Source organism: Porites lutea, chromosome 13 (assembly GCF_958299795.1).
Source record: "Porites lutea chromosome 13, jaPorLute2.1, whole genome shotgun sequence".
Classification (NCBI taxonomy): Eukaryota; Metazoa; Cnidaria; class Anthozoa; order Scleractinia; family Poritidae; genus Porites; species Porites lutea.
Genome location: NC_133213.1, coordinates 4,490,827 through 4,516,285, shown reverse-complemented (window position 1 = coordinate 4,516,285; position 25,459 = coordinate 4,490,827). Strand labels below are relative to the sequence as shown.

At 40.5% G+C, this 25,459-nt stretch overlaps 3 protein-coding genes across 3 annotated transcripts; 2 read left to right on the top strand and 1 right to left on the bottom strand.

Moving 5' to 3' along the window:
- The first annotated feature begins 189 nt into the window (after positions 1 to 189).
- LOC140923625 (protein AATF-like) lies at positions 190 to 10,247 on the top strand. The gene is made up of 13 exons (XM_073373697.1): positions 190 to 537; positions 1,192 to 1,298; positions 1,488 to 1,614; positions 2,521 to 2,658; positions 3,260 to 3,540; positions 4,131 to 4,253; positions 5,082 to 5,126; positions 5,641 to 5,751; positions 7,205 to 7,273; positions 7,964 to 8,028; positions 8,342 to 8,422; positions 9,493 to 9,564; positions 9,971 to 10,247. Exons 1-13 carry the CDS (start codon positions 222 to 224, stop codon positions 10,041 to 10,043), a joined length of 1,608 nt encoding a protein of 535 aa, XP_073229798.1. The 5' UTR covers positions 190 to 221; the 3' UTR covers positions 10,044 to 10,247.
- A 5,129-nt stretch (positions 10,248 to 15,376) lies between these two features.
- Positions 15,377 to 18,680, top strand: LOC140923184 (putative beta-lactamase-like 1). The gene has a single exon (XM_073373262.1). It carries the CDS (start codon positions 15,752 to 15,754, stop codon positions 17,429 to 17,431), a length of 1,680 nt encoding a protein of 559 aa, XP_073229363.1. The 5' UTR covers positions 15,377 to 15,751; the 3' UTR covers positions 17,432 to 18,680.
- Positions 18,681 to 20,153: 1,473 nt separating this feature from the next.
- On the bottom strand, positions 20,154 to 24,104 carry LOC140922827 (cytochrome P450 3A41-like). Its single transcript, XM_073372854.1, has 3 exons — positions 23,575 to 24,104; positions 21,779 to 22,189; positions 20,154 to 20,892 (listed from the first exon to the last, which is right to left on the bottom strand). Exons 1-3 carry the CDS (start codon positions 24,092 to 24,094, stop codon positions 20,330 to 20,332), a joined length of 1,494 nt encoding a protein of 497 aa, XP_073228955.1. The 5' UTR covers positions 24,095 to 24,104; the 3' UTR covers positions 20,154 to 20,329.
- Between the last annotated feature and the right edge of the window lie 1,355 nt (positions 24,105 to 25,459).

Genomic DNA, 25,459 nt, shown 5'->3' with positions numbered 1-25,459 from the left:
AAACGAGCGCAGTGTAGTCGACTCGACAAAAGAATGCTACTGTTATTTTATCATATCATCTAAACGCAAAAAATGAAGAAAATAAGAAAGGTAGAACGTCAAAGAATGAAAAAAGAACCATTTCCAAGCAATATAATCTTGGCACGCACCCCACTCCCCCACTTCCAGTTTCTTTTTAGTTCGAAATAGGCCAGGATACCAAGCTGTCGAACAAATCCAATATGGCGACTTTTGCTGAGCAACTTCGTGCTCTCGCAAATCCCGAACCAAGCCGTTTTGATCTGGATGATGATGAATTTGATCTCACTAGAGCACAGATAACTAATAGAGATACGGATGTTGGTAATTTAGAAGAGCAAAAGTTCTCTAGAGGTAATAATTTGCGCAAGAAAGCGGTGACGCTTTTGCAAGACGAGGACAAGAAATACGCCGGCCGAAAGATTACACGTGCTCAACTCGAAGTGTCAAGAGACCAGGCGGATCGATCAGATACCGAAGAGGAAAGTGCAGGAGAGAATGAATTTCAAGGTACTGAATAACTGGCCTTATATCGATCTAATTTATTCTTGATTTTATAGTCCATCTAATACAGCTGTCAGAAGCATAAAACCTGATAAGATTAAAACACACGTGGTACAGATTGGAAGCTTATTTCCCGAATTGCGAATGCCAAAAGCTGACACATGATATGTACCCAAAACTCGATATTTTTTCTGGGCCATGTCAAAAGCTAAAAAACTGTGGGAGTGTCAGTGAGTCGTTTCGTGTACTTGTTGGGTCAGTTCCCTAACAGCTTTTTCCTGATCAGTGGCTGAAAGAACGAGGTACATACATGTGTATTGCACTTTTTTGTATCATGGCTGAGAGAATGAAGCATATTATACATGCGCAGCACTCATTTCGCTTCTTAGCAGAACACCATAAGACATTAGTGAATGGGACGTTAGCGAAACGACTCACTGTCGAAGCAAAACGACCTTGCAACATGCTCGGAAGAGTCCTATGCATGAGTTCCATGCTTTCGATAAAGTGATGATCACTATTAGTTTTACGTCTTAAGGCTGATGATAACATGCTGGAAGGGAATTACACAATAATCTTTCTTGTTGAAAATGTAAGAATGTCAGTATTCATTTTTCTGTGTTAGAACTAACATGGTATTATAATTTTTCCAATTCCAATGTTTTGTAGACGAAGGTGACTTTCCGAATGGAATGGGAGAGTCAGAAGATGATGATGATGATGATGATGCAGTTGAAAATGAAGGAAGTGAGGATGATAGTGATGATATTCAAGCGGTGGATTCAAAAGAAAGAAATAAACATCCCACAACTGATTTTGAGCAGGAGGATACTGGACACTCTGATAATGAAAAGAATGGAAACTTTTTGGGTGATGAGTTGGAGAACAATGACGATGATGATAATGATGATGATGACAACTACTATGGCGATGATTATGATGATGATGATGATGATGAGGAGGAGGAGGAGGAGGGGGAGGAGGGGGAAGAAGAACTAGAAGATGATGAAGGTAGTGATGCTATTCAAAAGTTTTCTGCAACAAGCTTGTCAGAGGATATTGAAAAAGGAAAAGCTGCCAGAAACCAGCTAAGTAAGTGATGTTTCACTTCAAACTTTATTTTACAAAAATTCTAGTCTTTCAATAGGGGTGCCATCATGCAAGACATCTAGTTAAATAAATAAAATTTAAGTTAATAATGATGATAGTAATAACAAAATCTCCTACAAAAGATAAAATCAATGAAAATATTCATGGCGTTAATTATTTTACAATATTTATGTTCATCACAACGTCATTCCCAGGGCTTTTTCCCTTGACTGAATTGCTCAAATATGACTTTTTTGAATCGATCAGAGCACTTAATGTTAACGGTTTCTCTTGGTAGCGCATTCCAGTCCTTGACAGTTTTACAAAAATAACTATTAAAGGAGGGGTAGTACATTTGTCTAGTTCTATTTTTTCGCTTGTTGTAGTCGTATATTTCTGATTAGGCATTGTTTTTATATGTGTATTTTGTATTGTTGTGAAGGCCGTAAGTTAGATAACTCATTGGGTTATTACGTCACCTTCGTTAAATAAAGAATATTGTATTGTATTGTACTGTACAGTAGATATAATGTATGTTACATGTGTGTAAGAAGAATGTAAAAGGACTTTGAGTTTGTTTATTCAGTGTTATATTTTCTCCAAGTAAGCCTAAAACATTTTTTACAGTGGATAGATGTACAAAACAATGTTTGAAATGAGTCATGTACATGCAAGTCAATTGTACTCCATATAATTCAAATAACCTAATTCAAGTCAATTTATGGCTACATACATGTACAGCTTTAGTCTGAACCTTGGAATTGCATTATTTAATGACCCAGGTTTTTATAACAAAGGTTATAAATCACAGCCTGTTCATGTACATGAAAATAGAGGTGGCTGGTTGTAGTACTACATGTACATGACTGTATATAAGGTTATTTCATGTATCAGCATTTTCTTTTGCAGGTTTGTGGGACAGCTTTCTTGAATTGCGCATTAGATTGCAGAAAGCCCTCCTAGTTGCCAACAAGCTACCTCAGCAGAAACAGATAGAAGAATTCAAGTCCTCTGGAGATAAGAACTTGAAAGACGAATACAAACATGGTACAGAAAGTTGACACTTGATGCTTGATAAACTCCTTCACATTTTTTTTTTAACTTTTGTCATGGACCAGTTTGGGAAAATCTGTCAACCCCTTTAAATTATTAAACTTGCCAAATTTGAAAGTGATACGTCTTAATCAAGTGAAGATATGGCTCGGCCAAGTTTCAAGAATTTACAGACGTCTTTAGGGTGAAGGGCAAGTTGGAAGGGTCTAATGCAATGTAATAATTATAATATAATATAATTGCATTGCATTGCATGTGAGTATGACCGAACTGGAACAGACTCAGCTCAAGTTTTGAGTAATTTTGTTTGGTGTCTCAAGGAAACCATTTTTCTAAGTCACTAAAGAGTCGAGACTCAGTTGTTGATCGGTGATTTTCAATTCATGTGAGAATGATTCACCAAACTGGACCAGCCTTAGTTGAAGTGTTGAGTTATTTTCTTTTGTGTGTCAAGGAGACAATTTTTTTTTTAAGAAACTCATGGTGAGAATTATAAAAAAATTTGTACATCATGTTCTAATTTTTAGTGTAGTGTGAAATGGTACTTTCTCCCTTTTCAGAGTCTTATGATTTTTTTGTGTGTTACAATTTGCAGGAAAGAGAGCCTTGGCAAAACTGCTAGGAAACTTACTCTTAGTTCAAGAGAAACTGCTAGAACAGAATCCAGACACTGCAAGTGTTTTAATACCAGGAACTGATGTGAAGCAAAGTTCTGCTCATGGTAGCAATGATGATGATGATGAGGAAATTCCCAGTGATACTGAAGACGAAAAAAGTGATGATGATGATGATGTTGGTGAAAATAGCAAGGATGAGAACATGGATGAGGGGGCAGAGAATAGTCTGAAGTTACCTGCCAAGAGAAAACATGAGATGGTGAGTTTTAGCCTGTGTGCAGACATCTCCGGTTTCCTTTTTTACATGTCCCTTTTCCGCGTGAAGCAAAGGAAATAGACATCACATGCAGGCCGGATGAGGTTTTATGTGGCACTTACAATGTACAGTAAGACTGCTTTAATACAGCTAGCAAAGGGACCATGCTGGGTGTTCGAATTACAGAATTGTCCATCTGTGATAGAGAGACGTCTGTATTGTGGAATTGTCCTGAAGAAGCAGTGTGATTGTGGAATAAACAACTGCCTGAAAGGTTTTTGTACCTTACTAGTGTTTATGGTTTAATTTTGGCTTATAAGTGCCGCTGTCAATTTCAGACGGTGGAGTTGGTCTATTATACAACTCCTAACTCTATAATAATTTGGTAGCCTACATGTACCCCACCTTGCAAATGTTCTTTTGGCCTCCTCACATAATATAATGCTGTAAGGATACTGTTAACAGTGGTCTTGTCAACCAGCACTGAAAAATTTATTTCTTCATGTAATAACCACAAGATTTACATATAATCAAATGTAAAATATTTTGGCAGCCCCAGTGAAAGAAATTTAAATTTTCCTCTATCTTTATAGGCTACATCAGAGTATGCAGAATATATTTCAAAGCGACATGCTGCCTTCAAAAGTTACAGAGATGCAACAATATCAAAATGGAGTGAAAAAACACGTTTAGCTTCAGGGAAGCTAAACAGCAAGGTATTTGTAAATAATGTCTGGTTGTGTCAGATCAAGCGTAAATGGGGTGCGCTTCTCCCGGGGGGGAGGGGTACTCCCTTACAAGAGGCTTACAGGGATGTGCCACTGGATGGGGTCACATTTTCACAGCTGGACTGACTATAATGGGGTCGCATTTTCAATAGAGTTACTAGAATGGGGTTGCAAATTTTCGGATTTTTGGGGTGAGTAGGCATTCAAAATGGGAAGATCCTCTGTTAAAAAATCAGAAAGTTGTTGTTTATTAAATTTAACAATAAGCTTGCATTGATCCCATTACATTCTGCCACTTGAAACCACATCGATAAGGTGAATGTATAAATAGAAAGTGCCTAAGTTGGGATTGCAAAAATTACATTTTCCAAAAGTGACTAAGATGGGGTCTATAGCTGGCCAAAAAACAGACTATAATGGGGTAGGGGCTCTGAGAGGCCAGCGGCACATACCCAGCAAACATTAACCCAAGTACCCCCCCCCCCCCTCCCCGGTGCTTCTTAGTTATTATAGATAACCTGTTGCTTGCTACTGTAAGTGATATTCACAGGGTTCTGCAGCGTGCAGAGAAAGTCGTGTCCGATAGCCTGGGGCTCGTGGATTTTGCAATCGGGCCACTGAGTTTTGCTCTTAACTTGCCTGATGGACAAGTGCATGTGCATGTTCCTGCAGCCTGATTACCAAGAATTCAGGACAAAAACTTCGTGTCATTTTCTCAAGTCAGCCCGACTGATTTTTGGCACCCAGTTTAAACTGTGTTAATGGTTAACCGGAAGTGATGTGTCCTACTGACATTAGCTTTCTGCTTTTTTGCAGTCTTTCAGCTCCTTTGACAGATCAGCTTTAGCACAGATAAATCATGTAAGTTCAGCCGTCTACGTTACCCATATGCCATCAATTCTTTAAAAGAACGCACACCAGGTTTTTCTTGGGTTTCAATAATCTTACACATGAGGCCAAGTCATCAGACAGAAAGAAAAGACATTTTATAATAACTGAGCGAATCCTCGTGCGCTGATTGGTCGAGATCTATGGTCTATGAGAGTATAGACCATGGGAATGATGTAACCTGTCACGCAGTGCCGGTTGTTTTGTTCTTGGTTTTTCGTAAAAAAAAAAATGTTACTGTAAAAACCAAATCGACCGCAATTTTCCATGGTCTACGCTCTTATAGACCTTAGAAATGGCGCCATAAAATGTTCGAAACTTTGCAGTGAAACCACTCGCCTGCGGCTCGTAGCTCCACTTGAGTTTGTTAAACATATCGTATTTTTTATCGTTCTTTAAATGAGCATAAGCTTCCTCGTATGTTAGAGGCTTTCTTTTCTCTTTTGGGCTAATTGCCGATATTTCCTGAATCCTTTCGTGATTTCAGATTTTATCTGACAAAGATCGTCTTATCAAGCGTACTCAACTGAAACGCTCTGCGTATAGAGTGTTGGGAAAGTCAGAAGAGGGGCAAAGACAAAACATGGAGTCTAGCGAGGTTTGTATTAAGAAACTTTCGACAGCTGTAGGCTTTGAGCTACAAAATGGACGAGAGTATATTTGTACCGTATTTTTTCGATTAAAGGGGGCGTTGAATAAAAATCTGCAGTTTTGACCAGGCGTTTTCTTGAGGCTGGCGTTTAATCTTGGCGGGGAGTTTATTAATGAAATACAATTTTCTTTATTCATTTTTTTTTCAGTTTGATTTATTACCGATCCTCGGAGACCCATGGGCAGTTTGTCAGGGCGGAACCGCGATTTTTCCCTTTGTCCTGTCCCTGGATCTCCGAGGATGATTACCTTACGTACATTACCCAGAGTTACAGTATTAGAGAGTTTAAAGGGGCTGTGTCACGGCAGTCCGGTTCATTTTGTTTAATTTTGCCAGTTACTCACCCTCAGTCGTTATGGAACTTAAAGTAAGCAAAGAAATTTACATGTAAAAGACAGAATCAGAGATTCGAGACAAACAAGTATGTCTCCTAAGCGTTATTTTTGAAGTTGCCAACAGCAGAGATCAACTCTGAAAAACTGTTAGGCTGAACAGTTTTCAAAAACCCTAATTTCAATCCGTTTCAATCTTCTTCACTTTTGCCCATCCGTGGCATCTGTTCTATCGGTTGTTTTATTTTAACCTTCCCTTAATGATTTAAGCGGTTTTTTTTACGTGTCTCTTAATTTAACGGGTATTTTGTAATTACCTAGTAATTAGGCTGAATCTCGTGACTCAGCTCCTCTAAGCTTCACGTATACGGCAAACGCGGCAAACGTCCAATTCCAGTTGAGAATTTCTCTAAATAGAAAATGAGAAGATGAAAACAGCTCAGAAAATTCTTATGGATGAAAAAAACTGCGTGAAACTACTAATTTACGTGTAGAAATAATGAACAGTAGGCGACAAGCAAAGGGAAAACTTGCTCACTTGGAACAAATTCGAGTTTGCCGTTTGAGGTAAACATGATGCTTAACCTCTCTATTATGGTACCATACATTTTGTTGTGGAGCATCCTTCCTAGTTATGTTACCCCGGTATTTTTTCTTTGAACGTTCATTAAAATACCAAAACAAAATACTGTACTTGGCATGTCGTAACGGTGCTGTTCATAAGATTATATTTACTTGTAACCAGCCCTTGTGACCTCTGCCAAACGCCAGGGCCCCGATTAAACGCCTCCGGCGTTTATTTAAAAATCGGCAGTTTTCACCCGGCGTATTGTCGGGGCCCGGCGTTTATTCGAGAAAATACGGTAAGTACATTATGGCTAGGCTGGATTTCCCACGCTTTCTCTGGTCCGCCCAGAAGCGCAGGCTTGTTTCCTGAACAGCGGCTGATAATCGAGCCTAGTATATGGCGTGTCCGTGATAAACGCGTTTGGGTTAACTTGATTGTGCTGGTGAATAAGCTCACCATCAGGGGAATTTCCCTAATTGTTCCATCAATTTATTTACAGGAACAGTCAGATGTTCATTTAAGAGACTATGACCCCGAGATATTTGACGATGATGACTTTTATCATCAGGTAATGACCTCTGATGGTGTCTTTTCGTTAAGAAAAGGCAATGCCAATTTCTGTTGCGCGAAAACCCAGGATTATGTCCACAGACCTAACAAGATTGCATAACTATAGCAAAATTCTCAAATCTGATTGGGTATCAACTGTCCTGATTTCAGTGCTAATAGGTCTGTGTAATAGGACAGTACAGTACTCGTCAAACTTTAACCCAGCTTAAAAAAACGGTCAGACACCGGATCTTATGAGGGAGCTTTAGCAGCGACGACGGCGATGGCAGGGAAAACCTTTTTTTTGTTGGCAAGCTTTGTCGCGTTTATTCCAATGCGCCGAAAATGTCAAATGTAGGCGAATTCCTCTGGAGCTGATTTCGTGCGGACCGCACTCAAGTTTAGAAAGAGAAAGAAAAATTCGTCGTCGCTTGTTTTAATACGTTCTCCAAGAAACGCGAAATTAGGCATTTTCACGTCGTAGTCGTGCAGTGACAGCGAAAAAATGTACAAAAAAGCGTGATGCACGTGCAAATTTGTTCTTTTTCGTAATAAACATGTTTCTTTTTTGACGTGCTCATTGCCGTTGCCGTCGTCGTTGCTAAAGCTCCCTGTTGTGTTGGAAAGTACCCACATGTCATCAATTCTTTAAATTAAATCTAATTAGCCAGGCTAATTAGAGCTGTTAATTGTTTTTTGTGTTTGATAGCTATTGCGGGAATTCATAGAGCAGCGAACAAGTGGAAGTACAGGAAATCCAATTGAAATGGGAAGGTAATATCATAGGCCTAACAAACTGTTTTCAAGTAGCTACGTATCTTAAGCTTTTGTGTCGGTTATTAGGCATCCTACTGATGAACAGTTGGGACACGTCGATATATTTTTTAGCAACTACTATAATTAATTTTGCAGTCTGTGTACTTTGAATGTAAAGTAAACAGTTTGTAGCCGTGAGCCATATTTTTGTTTTCTACCTTACATGTCAGAAAATAAACTACATGTAGAATTTCTCTTGCTGGTCTCCAACAGATGACTGCTCCATTCGAACTAAAGGGTTTTTGTTTCTTCTGTAAAATGACACTTTTAGACAGTGGCTTGAACTTCAAAAGCTTCGGCGAAAAGTGAAAAAGAAAGTTGACACCAAAGCGAGCAAAGGCCGAAAAATACGGTAAGCTGTCTTTTTAGCCTACACAGTATCTCTTCTGTAGATGGTTCGTTTTTTCTCCTTCTCACAAAAGACTAGGTTATTTCCATCCATTTCAACTCCGTATAAATCTCACTCTCTTCTCCATGTGTTTCTTATTATTCTATCTCGGGGATTTTTTAAAAAACTGGAGACATGATCTTGATACAGTGTATTCCCATTTCCTTTCTCTATCACACCTGGTTTATTTTATGTTTGATAAACCAGTAATATTACTTGGGAAAATGCAGTGGAAACCTTGCTAACGGACACCTCAATAATATGGATACCTCTCTGGACAGTTTGTTTTCTTGATCCCCAAGCTACCAAACTTCATGCAATCCCTACCTCTAAAATACGGACATCACTTCATTAATGGCTGTATTCACACTAGAGACAGATTATCCGTCTAAGACGGGTTATCCGTTGGATAATTCCTGTCAGACAATGAAAATGGAACGTTCTTAATTGGATGGGCAATCCGCCTGACTTTATCCATCGGTTTTTTCGTCAAGTGTGACGGATTTTGAAGATGGATTGTCCGTCTCTAGTGTGAAAACGGCCTGTGATAGTCCCCTGTTTTACCATGACCATATACAGCCCCAACCTCTACAATAGAGAGACCTCTGTAAAGTTGACACTTGGGTATGTCTCCCCCACCATAAAATGAATACCACTCTATCATGAAGATTTTTGTAGGTCACAAAGGTACGAAACCTCATACAATCCCTACCTCTATAAGACGGCCATCTCTCGATTACGGACACTTTTCATGAACTCTAGGACACCAAACTTCATGCAATTCCTACTTCTTTAATGAAGACAATTTTTCAATGTGGACACCTGGGTGCGTATTTCCCTCCATAGTACGAACATCTCTCTATTACGGACATTCTGTTATCCTTCCTTCTCAAAGCTTTTATGCTTCATTGACTAATAATTTTACCCGGGAAAATATTTCTTTAATTCTCATTGACGCCTCTCGAGAAAAGTTTCTCTCTCCTCTAACTGTACTCCCAGTTTTCAGATGACAAACTTGCCCTCTTTGTTTACAGATACGATATTCATGGAAAACTTGTCAGCTTTATGGCGCCAATAGAGAAAGGGGCCATGGTAGACTCTTCAAGGTATGTACTCGTTAACTATGTCATCGTTTCTAATTTCTAATCAAGAAGACTACTTTTTAAAGATGTGTACAACGAAGTAGCTGTTAGTGTAGACTTGTCACAAGTCGAGTGCGTGAGTGCCGGGCTGTGAGAAAGTTTACTGTTAGTGGTGTAGAACCACTAATGAAAACATCGTTATTAAGGTCCCTTTTCAAGCCTTCTTGAAGTTTTGTGTATACGTTTCTTGCTAAATAATCAAAGAAATAGACAGATTGATTAATTAATTAATTAGCGCAATGCTGACTAAAGAAAAAACGAAAATGTCACTAAAATTTCGAGATGAATAATTGCGATCCCTTTGGCACAAGGCGTCGTTGTTTACTGCTCATCCCTTTGATTAATGTGCTTGTTTCTGTTCTTTTGGCAGAAACGAACTATTTTCTTCCCTTTTTGGGACAAAACAACAGGAACAAGTCGCAGACATCAATATTTTCAGATAGCAGCCATTGCGGGGTGTCATATTCTCATACAGCCGTTGTATCGCCGGCGTCTCTTTACCCCTTACGTTGGTGTTCACACGCGATCTCGGCCACATCGAACTGAGTTATTACATCTAAGAGGCAGCGGGATATAAAATGATAATCTGAAACAAGATCAATGCTTACTGTCGCTTCCCCCCCCCCCCCCCCACATACACACACCCCACCCCTCCTCTCTCTCCTCCGAAGAGACTGCCGCTGGGTATCCCAGTAAAAATAGCAATAACTCTTCCCCCTTCCGATCGTTCCTCGCGCGCTTTCATTTTACCCACTCGCCAGCTGCCCTGCGACACAATGAGACCTCTGCGGAGGAGAGGGTCGGTTACTGTTGTCAAAATAAATGTGTTATTTTAACTGAGTAAGAAGTTGCCTACGGTTATTGTCGTGAAAGAGGATTTATGGAAATGACAAAGGGTTGAAGCGTCATACAGAAAGAAAGCTCTATCCTGCGTAATAACTTTCGTTTTAAATGCTAAAACATCTAAACGTTCAGAAGTCTTTTGTTTGAAGTCATCTTCAGGCAATGCTGTTAATGGCAGTTGTTTATGCATTGAAGAATCGTTTTAACTTTCAGACACCACTGTGATTCAAAGTGAGTGATAAATTAGGGTCGTCCACACCTTTTTTACTCGCAGAAGTTTATAGGGATAAGGGTAAGGTTCACTGTCACGAGCCATACAGACTCAACAAACCAACAAATGTAATTTGTATTTGCCCAGAATTGTAAATTATTAATCAAGAGACCCTGCCCCTTTCATGGACGACACGAAGGTTGGCAGTCCTTTTTTTAAAGAAACATTCTTTGATTTAATCTTCCTTAACAGCACTTTTTCGCCTGGAACTATATATTTCATATTCTTGATGTTTTACTTCTGACCTCATCCGAACCATTAATGTTCTTGCTGTATCCTATGTCCAACAATTCCCCATTGTGGTAGGCTGAACCCTTGGGACAGGCCATCTCGGGTTGGGGGACTGAAATGAATGTCAGCGAATATCCCGGCTCTTTCCGTGAAGCAAGACATCCAAGAACTCAAAAATTCGGCTTGGAAAGTGGACGAATCTCCTATGTATCGTATGGCGAAAGGATACGCTACCTGAGAAAGTCCTTTGAAAAGAAGGACACCGTTTCTTTCTATAATGGTTGCATTGTATCGAAAAATTTCCATTGTGAGAAAGCTTGTTTGATTTACGATGTACAAACCTGTGAACGCCTCGGAATCAATTGGAAAGACCGCAGTTTCTTCCAAGTTAAATAGCGTTCTGTTGAGAACCGGAAGAAGCTTGGTGTAAGCCTCTCTGCCAAATTCCGAGGCGGACATGCTAATGGCCCTACCGCTCATCAAAATGTTTATTCCAAGCTCAAGTTCAGGCACAAACGAGAAGTAAGCATCGTAGCTGTCAATGTTTCCTCCCTTACCTCGGACCAGATAACCGTTGGAGAATCTGTAGATCAGAGAGACCAAAAGGACATGTACTCCATAACTGGTTTCTCGCCAAGAGATGCCTCAACTATGACATGTTCTTAAGAGATGATGTCTCATCAAGCGCCTCGTTATCTCTAGTAAATGTGCTTTTTCAGCAATAAGTTGTGCTTAAATCAGTGGTTACAATTTCAATTCACTAGACAAAAACTGATTAAGTGAAAGGAAATCTCCTTGTGGCATCCATAATCAATGAAATATGTACATAAGACCTATTAAGAGCGGTATTCAACCTAAGAGATGTATGTTTAAGTATGATATAAGCTTAAAATTGTTGCTTCAGGCAATAAGGGCCACTCAGTAGCATTCTTTGGATTGCAGACTTTGGTAATGATTTTAATTATTAATTAAACATGCTTTTTTTTGTTGAAGGTTTTTGTTCCTGTGACTTGTTTTATCATGAAAATAGCCCACGATCGATTTATTAAAATTCTTACGTGACTCCGAGGCTTTCTGGTCATATTTCTATATTTGGTGTTTTCCAATTTTGTCCATAAAGCCTCGAAGTCGTGGGCTGTTGGTTACAACTGATGCTACAATTCTTAATTGAGTCTGGGGCAGCTGCCAATTATTTCAACGATTTGGCAAGTTTACAACTAAATAATTTCAACTGACATTGACTGCTACCCAAAAGCCCTCGATTATGTCTATTATTGCGTTACTCGATCTGTGGTGACTATTTCTCACAACAAAAGAGGGAGTAATATAAACACGAAACTCAAATTAGTTGGCTATAGTGCGTGGCAATGTACTTCGTATCTTGTCAATTCTTTGTCATGGGCGAGTCCTTAAGCTTTGCCACTGTGGTAGTTCTTTCAAAACAAGTTTGTAGACAGGACGTGAGATACTGCTAACACTTTACCTCTGTAACCTGCGCAACCTTGATCTTCAACAATTTTTTTTTTTGCAAAGGTATTCAGTGTTTGTTGTCACGAAGAATGTCTTGAAATTCCTTGCCTTAAAAAATTTGCTGTGCAGCTTCTCTTGTCTTCTTGCAAGGTTTTCATCACCAGGTCACCCTTATCTAGACATAACGTATGGTTCTGTTTGTTTTGGGGCCGGGTGAGGATGAAACTTCGGTGAGGCTATTGAAATGAAACTCTTGTGAAAAGAACAATGAAAAAATTGGAAATAATCTCCTTTCAGTCTGACTATCGATTATGCAGGTCCTTAGAGAAAAGGATGACATTGTTTCCATTAGTATATAGGATTTAATGGATCGCGGAGCCGAAACCATTTGTGGAATTGAAAACTTTTTAGGCATCCTTACTGATGAACAGTTACGACTTGTGGACTTGTGTTTCCAGCAACAACAATTTGCCCCCTGTCCGTTTTGAATTCCCTGACAGAAGTTTAGGTGGCTCGACCCAGTATTTTTGTAGGTACACCTTATCTTTTGAATCTCTTAGACTTAAACAAATTGATCTTTTTTTGTAAAACCATTATGCACATATATTACACATAGACTAAACTTTATAACGATCTTATTTTTTGGGTGATCGGAATAACTATCACGTGACAATGACGTCACGAAACAGGAAATTCGGAGATTTTATATAACATTGATCAATTGTGGCACTGAAATAAAAGAAATCTATCGACGAATTTTGGTTTAATCGCCCCCGGTAGCTCTCCCGAGGGCACAGGGCGTCCCGCCGCCAGAGCGCCTGAGAGAGCTTTCTGGCAGGCTAACAAAGCAAAAGCTCCGAAGCTGGATAAGTGACTTAGCCGACCTGTTTATATGAGTTGAGCCAGCTTGGTTAGCTAGGCTGGCTCTGCTCATGCCTTACCTGCTCGAGCGGCCGCAGGATCTCGGCAGGCAGGCCATAGCCACTCCGGCTAACCGGACTGGCTTTTCTCATATAAACAGGCCCTAAGATGCGTCGCAGTATTTATAGCACTAATGCTCGTGGGAGCGAGCAAATGCCCGAAACAAATAATTCAAATCAAACTTAACAGGGTTAAGAATCCTAACAGGCCGGAGGCAAACCAGCTGGCTATTTACAAGATGGTCGAGGATTTGAACTCGGGACTACCGTGAACAAATCCAGCTAGCGGTCAGAGGAGGACTTGGACTCGAAGCCTCCGAATTGTAAGTCCAGCGCTCTAACCACTGGGCCACGCTGAAAAGTCAAGCGATCATGAAATGCTTTATAGATCTCAAGTTTAGCGTGCGCAGAAAACGAAACCATGCCTTGTGACACTTTACGTTTTTTCAGGTCGACTGCCGGCAAGGTTTTCAAACAGTAAATGACCGGCAGTCCTATTTTCTAAGTAAATTTGACAAATCGAAAAAATCCAGCCAATCTAAACTATCATATGTCGATTAAAAAAAGTCAAGCGATCCTGAAACACTTTATAGATCTCAAGTTTGGCCTTTGGTGTACGCTGGGCTGAGAAGACGATGAAACCATGTTTTGTGATACTTAGAACTTTTTTCCTCTTTCCTCTTTGCTCCGTTTCCTCTTTCCTCTTTCCTCTTTCCTGACTTAAAGATCAAAGCGACTCTGCTAGCAGGGTAGACTGCCGGTCATTTAGTGGTTTGAAAATCTTGACCGGCCGTCGACGTGAAAAAAGTGTCACAAAACATGGTTTCGTTTTCTTAGCCCAGCGTAAACCAACGCTAAACTCGAGATCTATAAAGCGTTTCAGAATCGCTTGACTTTTCTTAATCAACATAATAGTGATAGTTTAGATTAGGTGGTTTTTTCGATTTGTGAAATTTACAGAAAAGACAACAGCTTGCCTGCCTCTCCTAGGATTTTCGAACCCCCCAAAATGGTATAATTGCCCATTTTTAACGGATTTTTACCCTAAAAAGGTCACCTAGAATTTTCGGGAGCCTTTTTTCTGGCTGGAATTTTCGAAAAGGTAAGTTTTGATCCCTACAATTTTCGGATCGCTAGACTTTCAGCTAGGAAATCCGAACAGATGAAAAATTTTTTGGGAATAAAAATATTCCTATATCTACCGTTTAATTACTAATAAAGTACGTTCAACAATGCTATGTAAGTGGTTATGAACTATATTCTCGTTGGGTGCCCCTGAGACAAGACTGCCGGTCAGTTAGCGTTTTAAAAACCTTGACCAGTTACTGGCTGTATGGCCACAGTGTAAAAAGATGGATATTCCTTAATTTAAATCTTTTAAAGGTTTCAAAATAGAGCAGATGGGGCCTTGTGTGCATTAACTAAACCGATCGTTTTAATTGTATTGCTGACTTCACGATGTTAAGATATTGGATGTAGCAGAAAAACCCAAGGTTAGCTGCATTCAATTAAAGACTTCTAAGAATCGTGCTTACACGCAGTGCTCCAATAACAAACTAATTACTAATGAGTGATTCTAAAAAAAAAAATAACATGGGCATGTTTTTTGTCACAACATAAGCTGCTTTACCTAAAGCGCTAGTTGTGCTATCGTTGGTAGTTAGAGCAGTATGTTGCAAAATACGCTGTGCAGAGGGATCTAACTTTCCATTATAGGAACAAAATGAATAAAAGTAGAAATGAAATTAAAATTTGTGAAAGCACTGCAATTATTTTATTTTTTCCAGTAATTTTAATTTCTTTTGCTCTTTTTGCGACAAAACAAGAATATTTATTTTCGCTACCTGGCAGCTGGGTTGAGTCTCGCCAATACTTTATTCAAATTTTTTCAAAGCCCCTGCAGCAAAGTAAACAATTTGAGAATGTTAATTTGTAAGTGGAATATTGATAATGAAGCGCTGTAATCATTAATAGGATCGTAACTTTTTATTAGGCGACGAGAAGTTATTGTATAGGTTTTAAATATTTGTAAGTGGTAGATCGCATGTTCGCTTCAATCAGGAAGGACGGCGTTGGCGCATGGCGTCATTAGCAACAATGACACCAAGCTATTAGAATACAGTTGACTTTGCATTGTCATACCGATTACACTCGAACTCGTTAGCATTTATACGTGACACACAGGTGTACATCGATTCAGTCCTGTCGCACTCCTATAAACACTCGCAGCTTATGCTTGGGTTTAATATCTTTATGACGTGCGCACGATTATACGGATTTCGCAAGCCGTATCGAACTACAACATAAAAGTCTTAGCAGTTAACATTATTGGTGCAAGCGATAGGAAATAGTCACGCTACACTTCAGTCCAGCTTTATACGCGCTGCTCCAGTCTGGAAACTGATTTATCTTCTCCATGGCGAGCGTGGAAAATCTTGTGATTGAGTCGATCCAGTTCACAAATAACAGAACACTAAGGAAATGGCAAATAGTCACGGCAATTGCATGCATAGTAGCCATTGTTGTGACAGCGTTGCTCATTTGGCAGGTCTCAAAGGACGACAGACAATGTAATGTCAAGACTCACAATACAGTCAACCAAAACGGTGGAAAAGAATCTGGGACTAAACAAGAGCAACCGGCCTATTGGCGACCTTGCCCTCGTCTGCCGAGCCTTATTGCTTTGCCGGAAACCATCCCTGAACCGTTATCCAAGGCGCTCTCAAGAATTGGTGAACTTGTCAACAACACTGTCAACTCAACCGCACAGCTCCCTGCGATATCAGTCAGCGTTTTTTATCAGAACCGCACTCTTTGGACTGGACATTATGGAAGCAAGGAATACAGGAGGGAAAATAAACCAGACGACAGGACCGTTTATCGAATTGGAAGCGTTACCAAGGTCTTCGTGGTCCTGATGGTGTACAAGTTCTACGAGGAAGGTTTAATCGACTCGCTTGACGATCCACTGACCAAATATGTTCCTGAATTTTCCATTCAAAATCCATACACCATGAAAAATATCACAATTAGGCAGATCGCGAGCCAGATGTCTGGGCTGCCTCGAGAGGCTCCATGCTTTTATGTTTGTGCTAATGTCACCTCCCAGCAGGTGATAAAAGAGCTTGCTAATCGAAGCTTGGTGATGACTCCAGGAGTCATGCCGTCTTATAGTAACCTTGGATACGCTTTGCTTGGAAGGTTGCTGACAGAGAAGCTCTTAAAAAACCAAACTTTCGAAAGCTGGGTGATTGGACGTATCTTAAGGCCACTTAACATGACCAATACCGGTTTCGACGTCACAGAGCAAGTGCAACAAAACATGGCCTTTCCGCACGACGATAAAGGGAAAAGGATGCCTTTTATGATAATTGACTGGGTCGCACCTGCCGGGCAGATGTACTCCACACTCGAGGACTTGACAAAGCTTGGAATGATGTTCAGCCAGCCAAACAAGCAAAACCTTTTCCGACCGTCGAGTCTCCGAGAGATGATGTACCCCATGAACATCGCCCCCGACGGGGTCACCTTATGGGGAGCTCCCTGGGAAATGACCTTCATCGAGCAAAATCTCGTTCGGAAGAAAGGCGGCGCCATTGATTCGTACTCCGTGACAACCTCAGTGGTTCCAGAATTACAGTTAGGCATAAATATTCTTGTCAGTTCTCCCTCCTTTATCCCAAGAGGAGCAACAAAGAACTTAAATGTTTTTTACAAGATACTTCTCCCGGCGTTAAACCAGACACTTTTTGACTTACAAGGTTCGTCTAGATTTCCCGTTGACCCAAAGCCTTACGTTGGAAACTACAGTTTGAATAAAACCGATGCGATCACGTTAAAAGTCACTACATCATTGGCTGAAGTTGTAGCCAAAGAGGACGGACTTGTGGTGTTCTACTCTGGTAGACAGTTCGAGGTCCGTTATATTGGCCATGAGTTTCTGTTTCAAGCACAGTTTGCAAAATCAAATGCTAACTGCGCTGGAGAACGATTAGGGACGTATGAGGATTTTTACTTTTCCCCATTCAATAATGAAGGTTATTCGACAGGATTTAAAGTCCCTGGCTACCCGATGATTGCAACACGCATCTCCTGAACATAAAAAGCCATGCGTTTTATTTCTATCAAAATCACTAAAACTTGCTCGGTTTGCACTGAAACATGTATTATTTTAATTCCTTTTCATTGTCTCAGTATCAAGCAATATAACTGCAATTTAGAATTGCTAACTGAAAAGTGAAATGTGACCCCGGAGGGTGGACTCCGCATATGAAAGGGGTGGGGATGCTCGTCGTCTCGCTTAGGGGTGTAAATTTCGTATTTTGGTCTCACTTAGGGTGTTCTGGGCAAAACGCCATCATATTTAGCCGTGAAGGTCTTGTTTAGGGTTGCACGTGAAAAAATATAAAAATACTATATTGCCTGTGTTTTAACATGGTCTCTTTTAGGGGTCAAAAAAAGCTTGGGCCACGCCCAGATCGGTCTCCTTTAGGGGTTTAATTCAAAATTTCCGACGAGCATCCCCACCCCTTTCATATGCGGAGTCCCCCCCCGGGATGTGATATGGTTAATATCCAGCTGAATCATAAATGCCTGGTTTGGTTGCAGCTGCTTTGTGGAAATCTTGGTCAACAAGTTCAGCAAATAAGAAAGATTTATCCATAATAGTCGTCATCAGCAAGTGTAATTTTTAAAAAGTCGAAGTTATGATTATCAAGTTGAAAATAAATTAAGAATACGATAGTTGAACAAAAAAATAAAAAAAAAAACCATTTTTTTCACATTCTTTAGTCCTTTCGATCTTCTGTATAAACACAAATGTGCTTTCTTAAAATTCACACTTGATAATGATGACTATTGGTTGTAGAAACCCTGTAATTTTATAGCAGAAATTAATAAACGCAGTCTAAGAAGAAACGAGGATTCTGCTTTGCCAACCAATCTAAATGCCTTTCTTTATACGCTACTGTATACATCACTGACCTTAATCTGATGATTTGGTCATCATCATTATTATCATGTAATTTTAATTATAAAATAGTGTGTTTTTAAATCTTAGTAAACATTACGGACAACAACAACAAAAAAAACAAACAAATCATAGAACCAAAAAAAAAAGAATAAATGTATAACAACTCCAAGCAAATTATCTCCATTTGGTCAAGCTGCGCGAAATGCATCAGCCGTACGTATTTTCATGGCTTATCAGCATTCCTCAGATAATGGACTTAAGTCGCTTTGGGGGGATTATAAATAGCTAGAGTGACATAATTACCCAGTTAAATAAAACTCTAGACATGACATGTCTGTAGTAAAGATATCCTGCAAAAAATAAATAAATGAAATTGTCAGTCTAATTTCCGAAGTTTTTTTGTTAAGTTTATTTTTTCTTTCAATGCTTTCTGATCCCGATCTGCTGGCTGGTAGTTCAAGATGTCCTTGTTTGAAGGTTTGCTGACTGTATTCTATTGACCTCATAATCACTTTTATTAGGGGTACTTCTAAATAGCGCCTCTGGTAACAGCGATAGCGAAGCAAGAGGGAGGCCGCGATCGACAGGATAAAAATCAAACAGCCCGGTGTTTGGGAGGTTATAAGTTCGAATCCTGTCGGGGACTCACATTTTTTCTTTGTCCCACGTTCGTGACATGCTGATCATTTTCATTTTCCTCCCTCGCACGGGGTCTCGCGCGCCATTTCCCTTCCCCTTCCCTTTCGAACGCCTAACACGCGGGCTAAACACGTCACTTTAAACTGATAGGATCACGTGCATTCCGAATCTTGATAATATAGTACGAAGCGATGCATCATGGGATGTATGAAATTCCCCCCTTTGTGCGACATAGACATTGCTGATCCTTGCGGTATGCAGGACGCGTGACAAATATGAACCCAGTACAGTGAAACCTCTATTAAGCGGACCCCTGATTAAGCGGACAGTAAGCTGGGTCCCGAAACGAACGTCTGATATTTCCCTTTACTAGAAATACGTAAATCGCAGGACTTAGGGGGAACGGCAAGTAAAGCCCAGAAGAAAATTCGTAAATCTAAGAATTGTAAGCTATATATAGAAACATAACAAAACTTTTAAACCTAAAATGAAAACTAAACGAAAAGAAGAAGAAGAAGAAAAGAAAAGAAGCGAAGAGAAAAAAGTTATACCAGGATAAACACCTCTATTAAACGGACACCGGACTGAATTAAAAATAGCAGTATTGGATTACGTCCTTGAAATACTACCCCTGCAAGCAGAGTCTCCTTCGATCTTCCTAGAAAATAGGAGACTCTGCTCGCAGGGTATGAAATACGGACTGTAGTAGGTTAATGTTTTTGCATTTACAAACAAATGAAAGTTGGTAATGGAAGGTAAGCTCTCCGATACTTTTTGTCACTCCTTTTTATTGCTGTATTAGAAATGCGGGGGAGGGGGTTCGGTATTGTTGTTTAATTTGTACGAAAGTGGAAGGTCAATTCTTTCTTTGTTGGGGAGGGGAAACGGAGGGGAGCGAGAGCGACGAAGCGGCAAGGAGAATGGGCTGGAAATAACGAGACATGCGTGGATTCGTCGCTCATTTTTGTAGCTTTGCTGCTTGTTTGTGATCCTCTACCCAATAAAACCGCCAGTCACCCAGGGTTATTTCAGACAATCCTATTCCGCAATAAACAGGCCGTAACTACAGGCTCCGGAAAGGGTGTGTCACATGAGAGTCTCACATGAGTCGAAACGCGGGTCACAAAAAAAATAACAAATTAAATTAAACCAACAGCAACAACAACAACAAAACCAAGCAAACAAACAAACAAACAGAAGAAGGGAATTTCATGATCAAACGAATTTTATTTCTATCAACGTTAGCTACAAGACCAAAGTTATGTGAGTATAGAAATAATATATGTTGAGCATATCGGATAGAAAGAAAATGAAACTGAAACCCTTAAAAGCCACCACTAGCATATGCTTCATGTGGCCATGTGGCAAATGGCTGCATCGTTCTTAGCGTGCTTTTATCTTGACGTAGATAGTCTTCTTGGGAGACAAAATTAACACAGCGTTATGCTCCAGTGCGGTGACGGTTTCGGGAGCCCGTTCAAACTTGAATCGCTGCAAGATCTTGAATAACCCTTGCTTTATTTCCAACAAGGCAAGGCGCATTCCCATGCATTGACGGGGGCCAGCTCCAAACGGGAGGTAAGAGTACGGGCTTCGGTTTTGCTTTGCCTCTGGCGAAAAATTGTCGGGGTTGAACTCCTCGGGGTTTTCCCAGACTTCCGGGTCTCGATGCAAAACGTACGTGGGTATAGCAACGTCAACACCCTTAGGAAACTTCACTCCTTTTATGGTTGTGTCTTCGGTACATTGTCGATTAAGGAAGAACGCAGGGCCACTGATGCGAAGGACCTCTGAGATGACTTGATCTAAGTACGTGGCGTGCTGCACCACGTCATAAAGGGACCTGTCCCCACGTGAATCCATTATTTCGTCAATCTCTTTGATAAGTCGATCTTGAATGTCTGGGTGAGTGGCCAAGTGATAGGCGGTCATAGTTAGGGTGGTACCTAAAAGCATAGTCAAGAGCATCACCTATCACATCGATGTAGAGTAGCCTGTGAACCCGGGGGGGGGGGGGGGGGGTACTTGGGTTTGTCTTTGGTGGGTATGTGCAGCTGGCCTCTTAGAGCCCCTACCCTATTATAGTCTATTTTTTGGCCAATTTTAGACCCTATCTTAGTCGCGATCCCAACTTTCTATTTATGCATCTACCTTATCAATGCAGTTTCAAGCGGCGGAATGTAATTCGGTCAATGCGAGCTTATTGTTAAATTTAATAAACAACAAGTTTCTGATTTTTTAACCGAGAATCTTCCCATTTTGAATCCCTACTTACTCCAAAAATCCAAAAATTTGCGACCCCATTCAAGTAAATCTATTGAAAATGCGACCCCATTATAGTCACTCCAGTCGTGAAAATGCGACCCCATCCAGCGGCACAACCCTATAAGCCTCTTGTAAGGGAGTACTCCCTCCGGGATCTAAGGCCTCCCTTGGACCACTTATGCACATGAGATTATTCTCTTTTGGTCATCTTTAATCACAGGCTCCTCAAATGTCGAAAATTCTGGCCCTGTTTCATTTTGAAGAGTGCACTCCCTCTAAATTCGTTGCTACAATCAGGCACAAAAGTCATTGACCCACCTGTCTAAACCGGGTGCTTTTTTATCAACAATTTCATTGATTTATTATTTCATTCTATTTAAACGCCGTAAATCCCCGCACCCCCGAATCAATGTTGTTTGAAGTCGAAAAAGAAAGACCTGAGGGTCTAAAATACAACATTGATTTTTGGGGGAGGGGTGGGGGTAGACAGGGGGAGGGGATAGGCATGTCCACTTTGAATTGTCTCAACACTTTTGTCCCTCACAGTAGCAAAATTGTGTTTATTACCGGTGGTTTCGAAGCCAGCAAAAAGGAAAGTCACAGACTGGGCGGTGACCTCATCATCACTAAGTTTGCTAACTCCATCGACATCAGTCTCTTCATGCGCCTCCAACATTAACTGGACTAGGTCTCTAGTGCCGGTAAATCCCTGCTTCTGTCTTTGTTCGAGGACTTGTTTTTGAATGCCTATGAAGTAGTCAACGTTCTGTAGGGGGCTGTAGTACTTGCTGAAGTATTCCCAGAAGGGAAGGACGGAAAAAAATCGAGTCCAGAGCGGTGACTGAAAGACACGTCTAGCTTTCTCGACAAAAACTGGATCTGGTTTCACCTGGACGTTGCTCTCAATTCCGAAGGCGGCTTTCATGATGACGTCCAACGCAAACAAGCTGAAGATCTGGACAACATCCACGCTTTCACCTAAATTAAGCAAATATTACTGGTAAATAGTTTCAGATTCTATGTTGAGAAATCAACGGCAAAGCGCTCGAGGCAATAGCACGGAGCGCGCAAGTAAAAAAAAAACTAACAACAGAAAAACTCTCTTCTGCGTAGCTAATTGATCAATTTTATTTAAGTAATTGGGGTTATTAATTTAAAATTGCTGTCTGAAGTTACTGGCTTTTGACGCCCCGGGGCAAGTTGATGAAGCTTAAAATTAAGTCCCCGAACGTTACCAGCTTTTTACGTAACGGTACATAAAAGGGATTAAAATAAACGGTATTTTTGCTTGAACATGAAATTTAAAAGTTTACTTAAATATATTTAAATGTTTATGGGTGGTTTTCACGTTACGTCATCGCCGCCATGCTGGTGGACGGTAAACAAAAGATCGCTCATTAGCTCGCTTTGTTCGTCCACCAGCATTTGTTCATTTCACCATTGTTATTTGTGTCTCCCGAGATTGCATGAAAACCACCTATTCATTGCTGACATTTCAAACAGTCCGTTAATTTGACTTGAATCATCACGCAACCTAGCCTGTGTACACAGACGTTGTTTTATTTTTCTTTTCGTTCGGTTTCGAAAACATTGGCGAGCTCGCGCGCGATGCGTGCGCGAGAACGAGCGCAGGGCGCGTAAATTCCACCACCACTACCCCCCTTGTGCTGACAGTCAATAAATTCCCTGCGGTTTATATCACCCGCGCTCGACGGACTTTGAAGAGAAAATAGAGGGTCTGTGAACAGGCTACACGTAGCCCAGTGGCTATTACGTAACCTCTGAGTAAGTAGATTGGCGAAGCAAAGATCAGATCATGATTTGAATCATTTTTCTTTGCCTTGAATTTACCATAAAGCGTATTTTTTGTAACGTATCGTATTTTTGGAAATTAGCCTGCGAGCAAGCTCTCCTATTAGGGCAAGCGAAGTGAGCCTCGCGAGAACGCCCCTGCCCCTCGCAGCTTCGCCGCTCGCTCGCGCCTTTTCCCGAGACTCGCTTCATTCGCCCAAATAGGAGAGCTTGCTCGCAGGCTCTTGGAAATCAGCGAGAAAGTCGATGGTAGACGACAACTGTCAGGTTGAATCGAGTCACGCGAAACCGTTTCATGCAATTTCACTTTAAAAAAGATACGTGTCACGCAACCCATAACATTTAGGCATTACGTAACCTCCACCTTTACTTAAAGTTTGACGAGCTACGTTCAACAATCTAAACTCACTTTTTCTAAAATAGAAATAATGTAAAATTATGTTGATAATATTGTTTGCCTATATTAATTTCAAAAAATTATATTAGCAAAAATCAACACGACAGTTGACCAGTCGACTGTACTGAGGTTCTATGTCAAGCGAAAGACCTACCTGTCTCTGAAAATCTTTGCATCTTATTCAACAGTAAATCGGACTTTTCCTCGATTATGGGCACGATCTGCTTTAACTTGGACGCGGTAAAAGTTGGGGTAAGCGTGGTCCTCACTCGTTTCCACGATTCTCCGCGCGAGACGAACAAGCCAGAGTCGAGGGGCGGCCTAGGTGTGAAGCCAAGCCGATTTGGAAAACTCGAAAACTCCTTCACCAAGATTTCCCTGATCATTTCAGGATCGGAGACCACGATCGCGGGTGACCTACCCAAACATAACTTGTGAGCTCGGCCGTACTTGTAGAAGAAACTCAGAAACATTTTGTGCATTCCGCCATATCTGAAGACATCGAGGAGGTTACCTACCCAAGGCAATGGTTTGGGTCCTGGGAGAGGAGAGCTTCCGAGAAGAGAGTTGTATTTTTGGATCCCTCGCCAATAGAAAAATACTAATAATCCAAGGATCACTGCCAGCCAGGTCGTGAAGCTAACGTCCTGTAAGGTTTCTAACACACTCGCCATGTTTGCATGTGACAGTTCAGCGGTGACCGTGCTGCTGCTGTTTGCCCCACCTGCGGATAAGCTGTAGCTATCTGTTTGGTATGCAAATTTTCAGTGCTGGATTATGGTAACGTAATGCGATGTTTACTTCGACAGACATTAATCCTTCACGCCCTATTTCAGTTGTTAACTCATTTCTGCTTGAAATAAGAAAGGTGAAAAAGGTCGAACTGTCAGCATTTTTTTTTCTCATGGCTAGATTGCAATTCGCTAACTTTGAATATTCGCCGCTGTTGCAGCACGTTGCCATGGTACTTGGTTGCTTATAAAACAACTGTAAATGGTTTTATTCAACTAATTAATTCTCAAATTTCATGTTGTTTCGTTTTAACCAATGACAACACAGGGTTTTATGAAAATCTATGCTGGAAATGAAACATAACAATATTATTATTATCATACCGCGTGTTGTCAAACTTATCGCTTGACATTTGCGGTTGGCTATGTCACGTTAAGGCCAAATCTCAGGCGATAAGCTTCAACATATTTGGCGCGAAAAGGACATGGTGCATTTCGATAAACAACAGTGCAACATTATGTCTTAAATGATTTACTCAACAACTAAGAAATATAAAGATTTACATTCGACTCAACCCGTAAAGTCTGTTAAAATTCATGTTAGTGCAAGTACAGCGCGGCTTGAAGTCATCACTGAAAAAAAAAAAAGCCTTGACCCGGCCCGATGGATACTGTCCGCAAATTGCGAGGCTAATTTCGCAAAATCTTATTATGAATGCATTTATTACTGAACTTATTTTATTTCTTATCATTGTTTTCTTAAATGAAGAATACGTGTCTTTCAGAAGGACGGTTTGTCTTACTTTCCTTTCTTGTTTAATTGGGGGACATTCACTGTTGTTTTCTTTCTTTTCTTTTTCTTAGTTTAAGGTCTATAAAACATGCCATGAAAAATAATTCTCCTTTATCTGTGCAATAAACTAAGCTCAAAACAGAGTCAGTACATTTACATTAAGCCCTTGACTGACCTTTAATTATTTCCACACTAATTTTAGTATAAATTCTAGAATTTATTCTAGAACTGAAGTGCTGAACAAATTCTAGAATCACAAATACAGATAACCTCATCGTTTCCTCTTCGTCTTCCGGGTGCAGTTTGTATTCTTTGGAAAGCTTCAGTCCTGGCAAGCTGCAATAGTTTTACATTTTTAGGGAGTTCTGAATACTAGCATTTAAACAATTAAGGCTCGTTACCTTTGAAGCTCTCTACAAGAGAATGTATAGGCCAACGGGGTCGATGTCCAACATGTCCAACAGAAGACATGAAAGCCAACAACTCTCCCCAGAAATGGAAAGCGTCATCAGTCA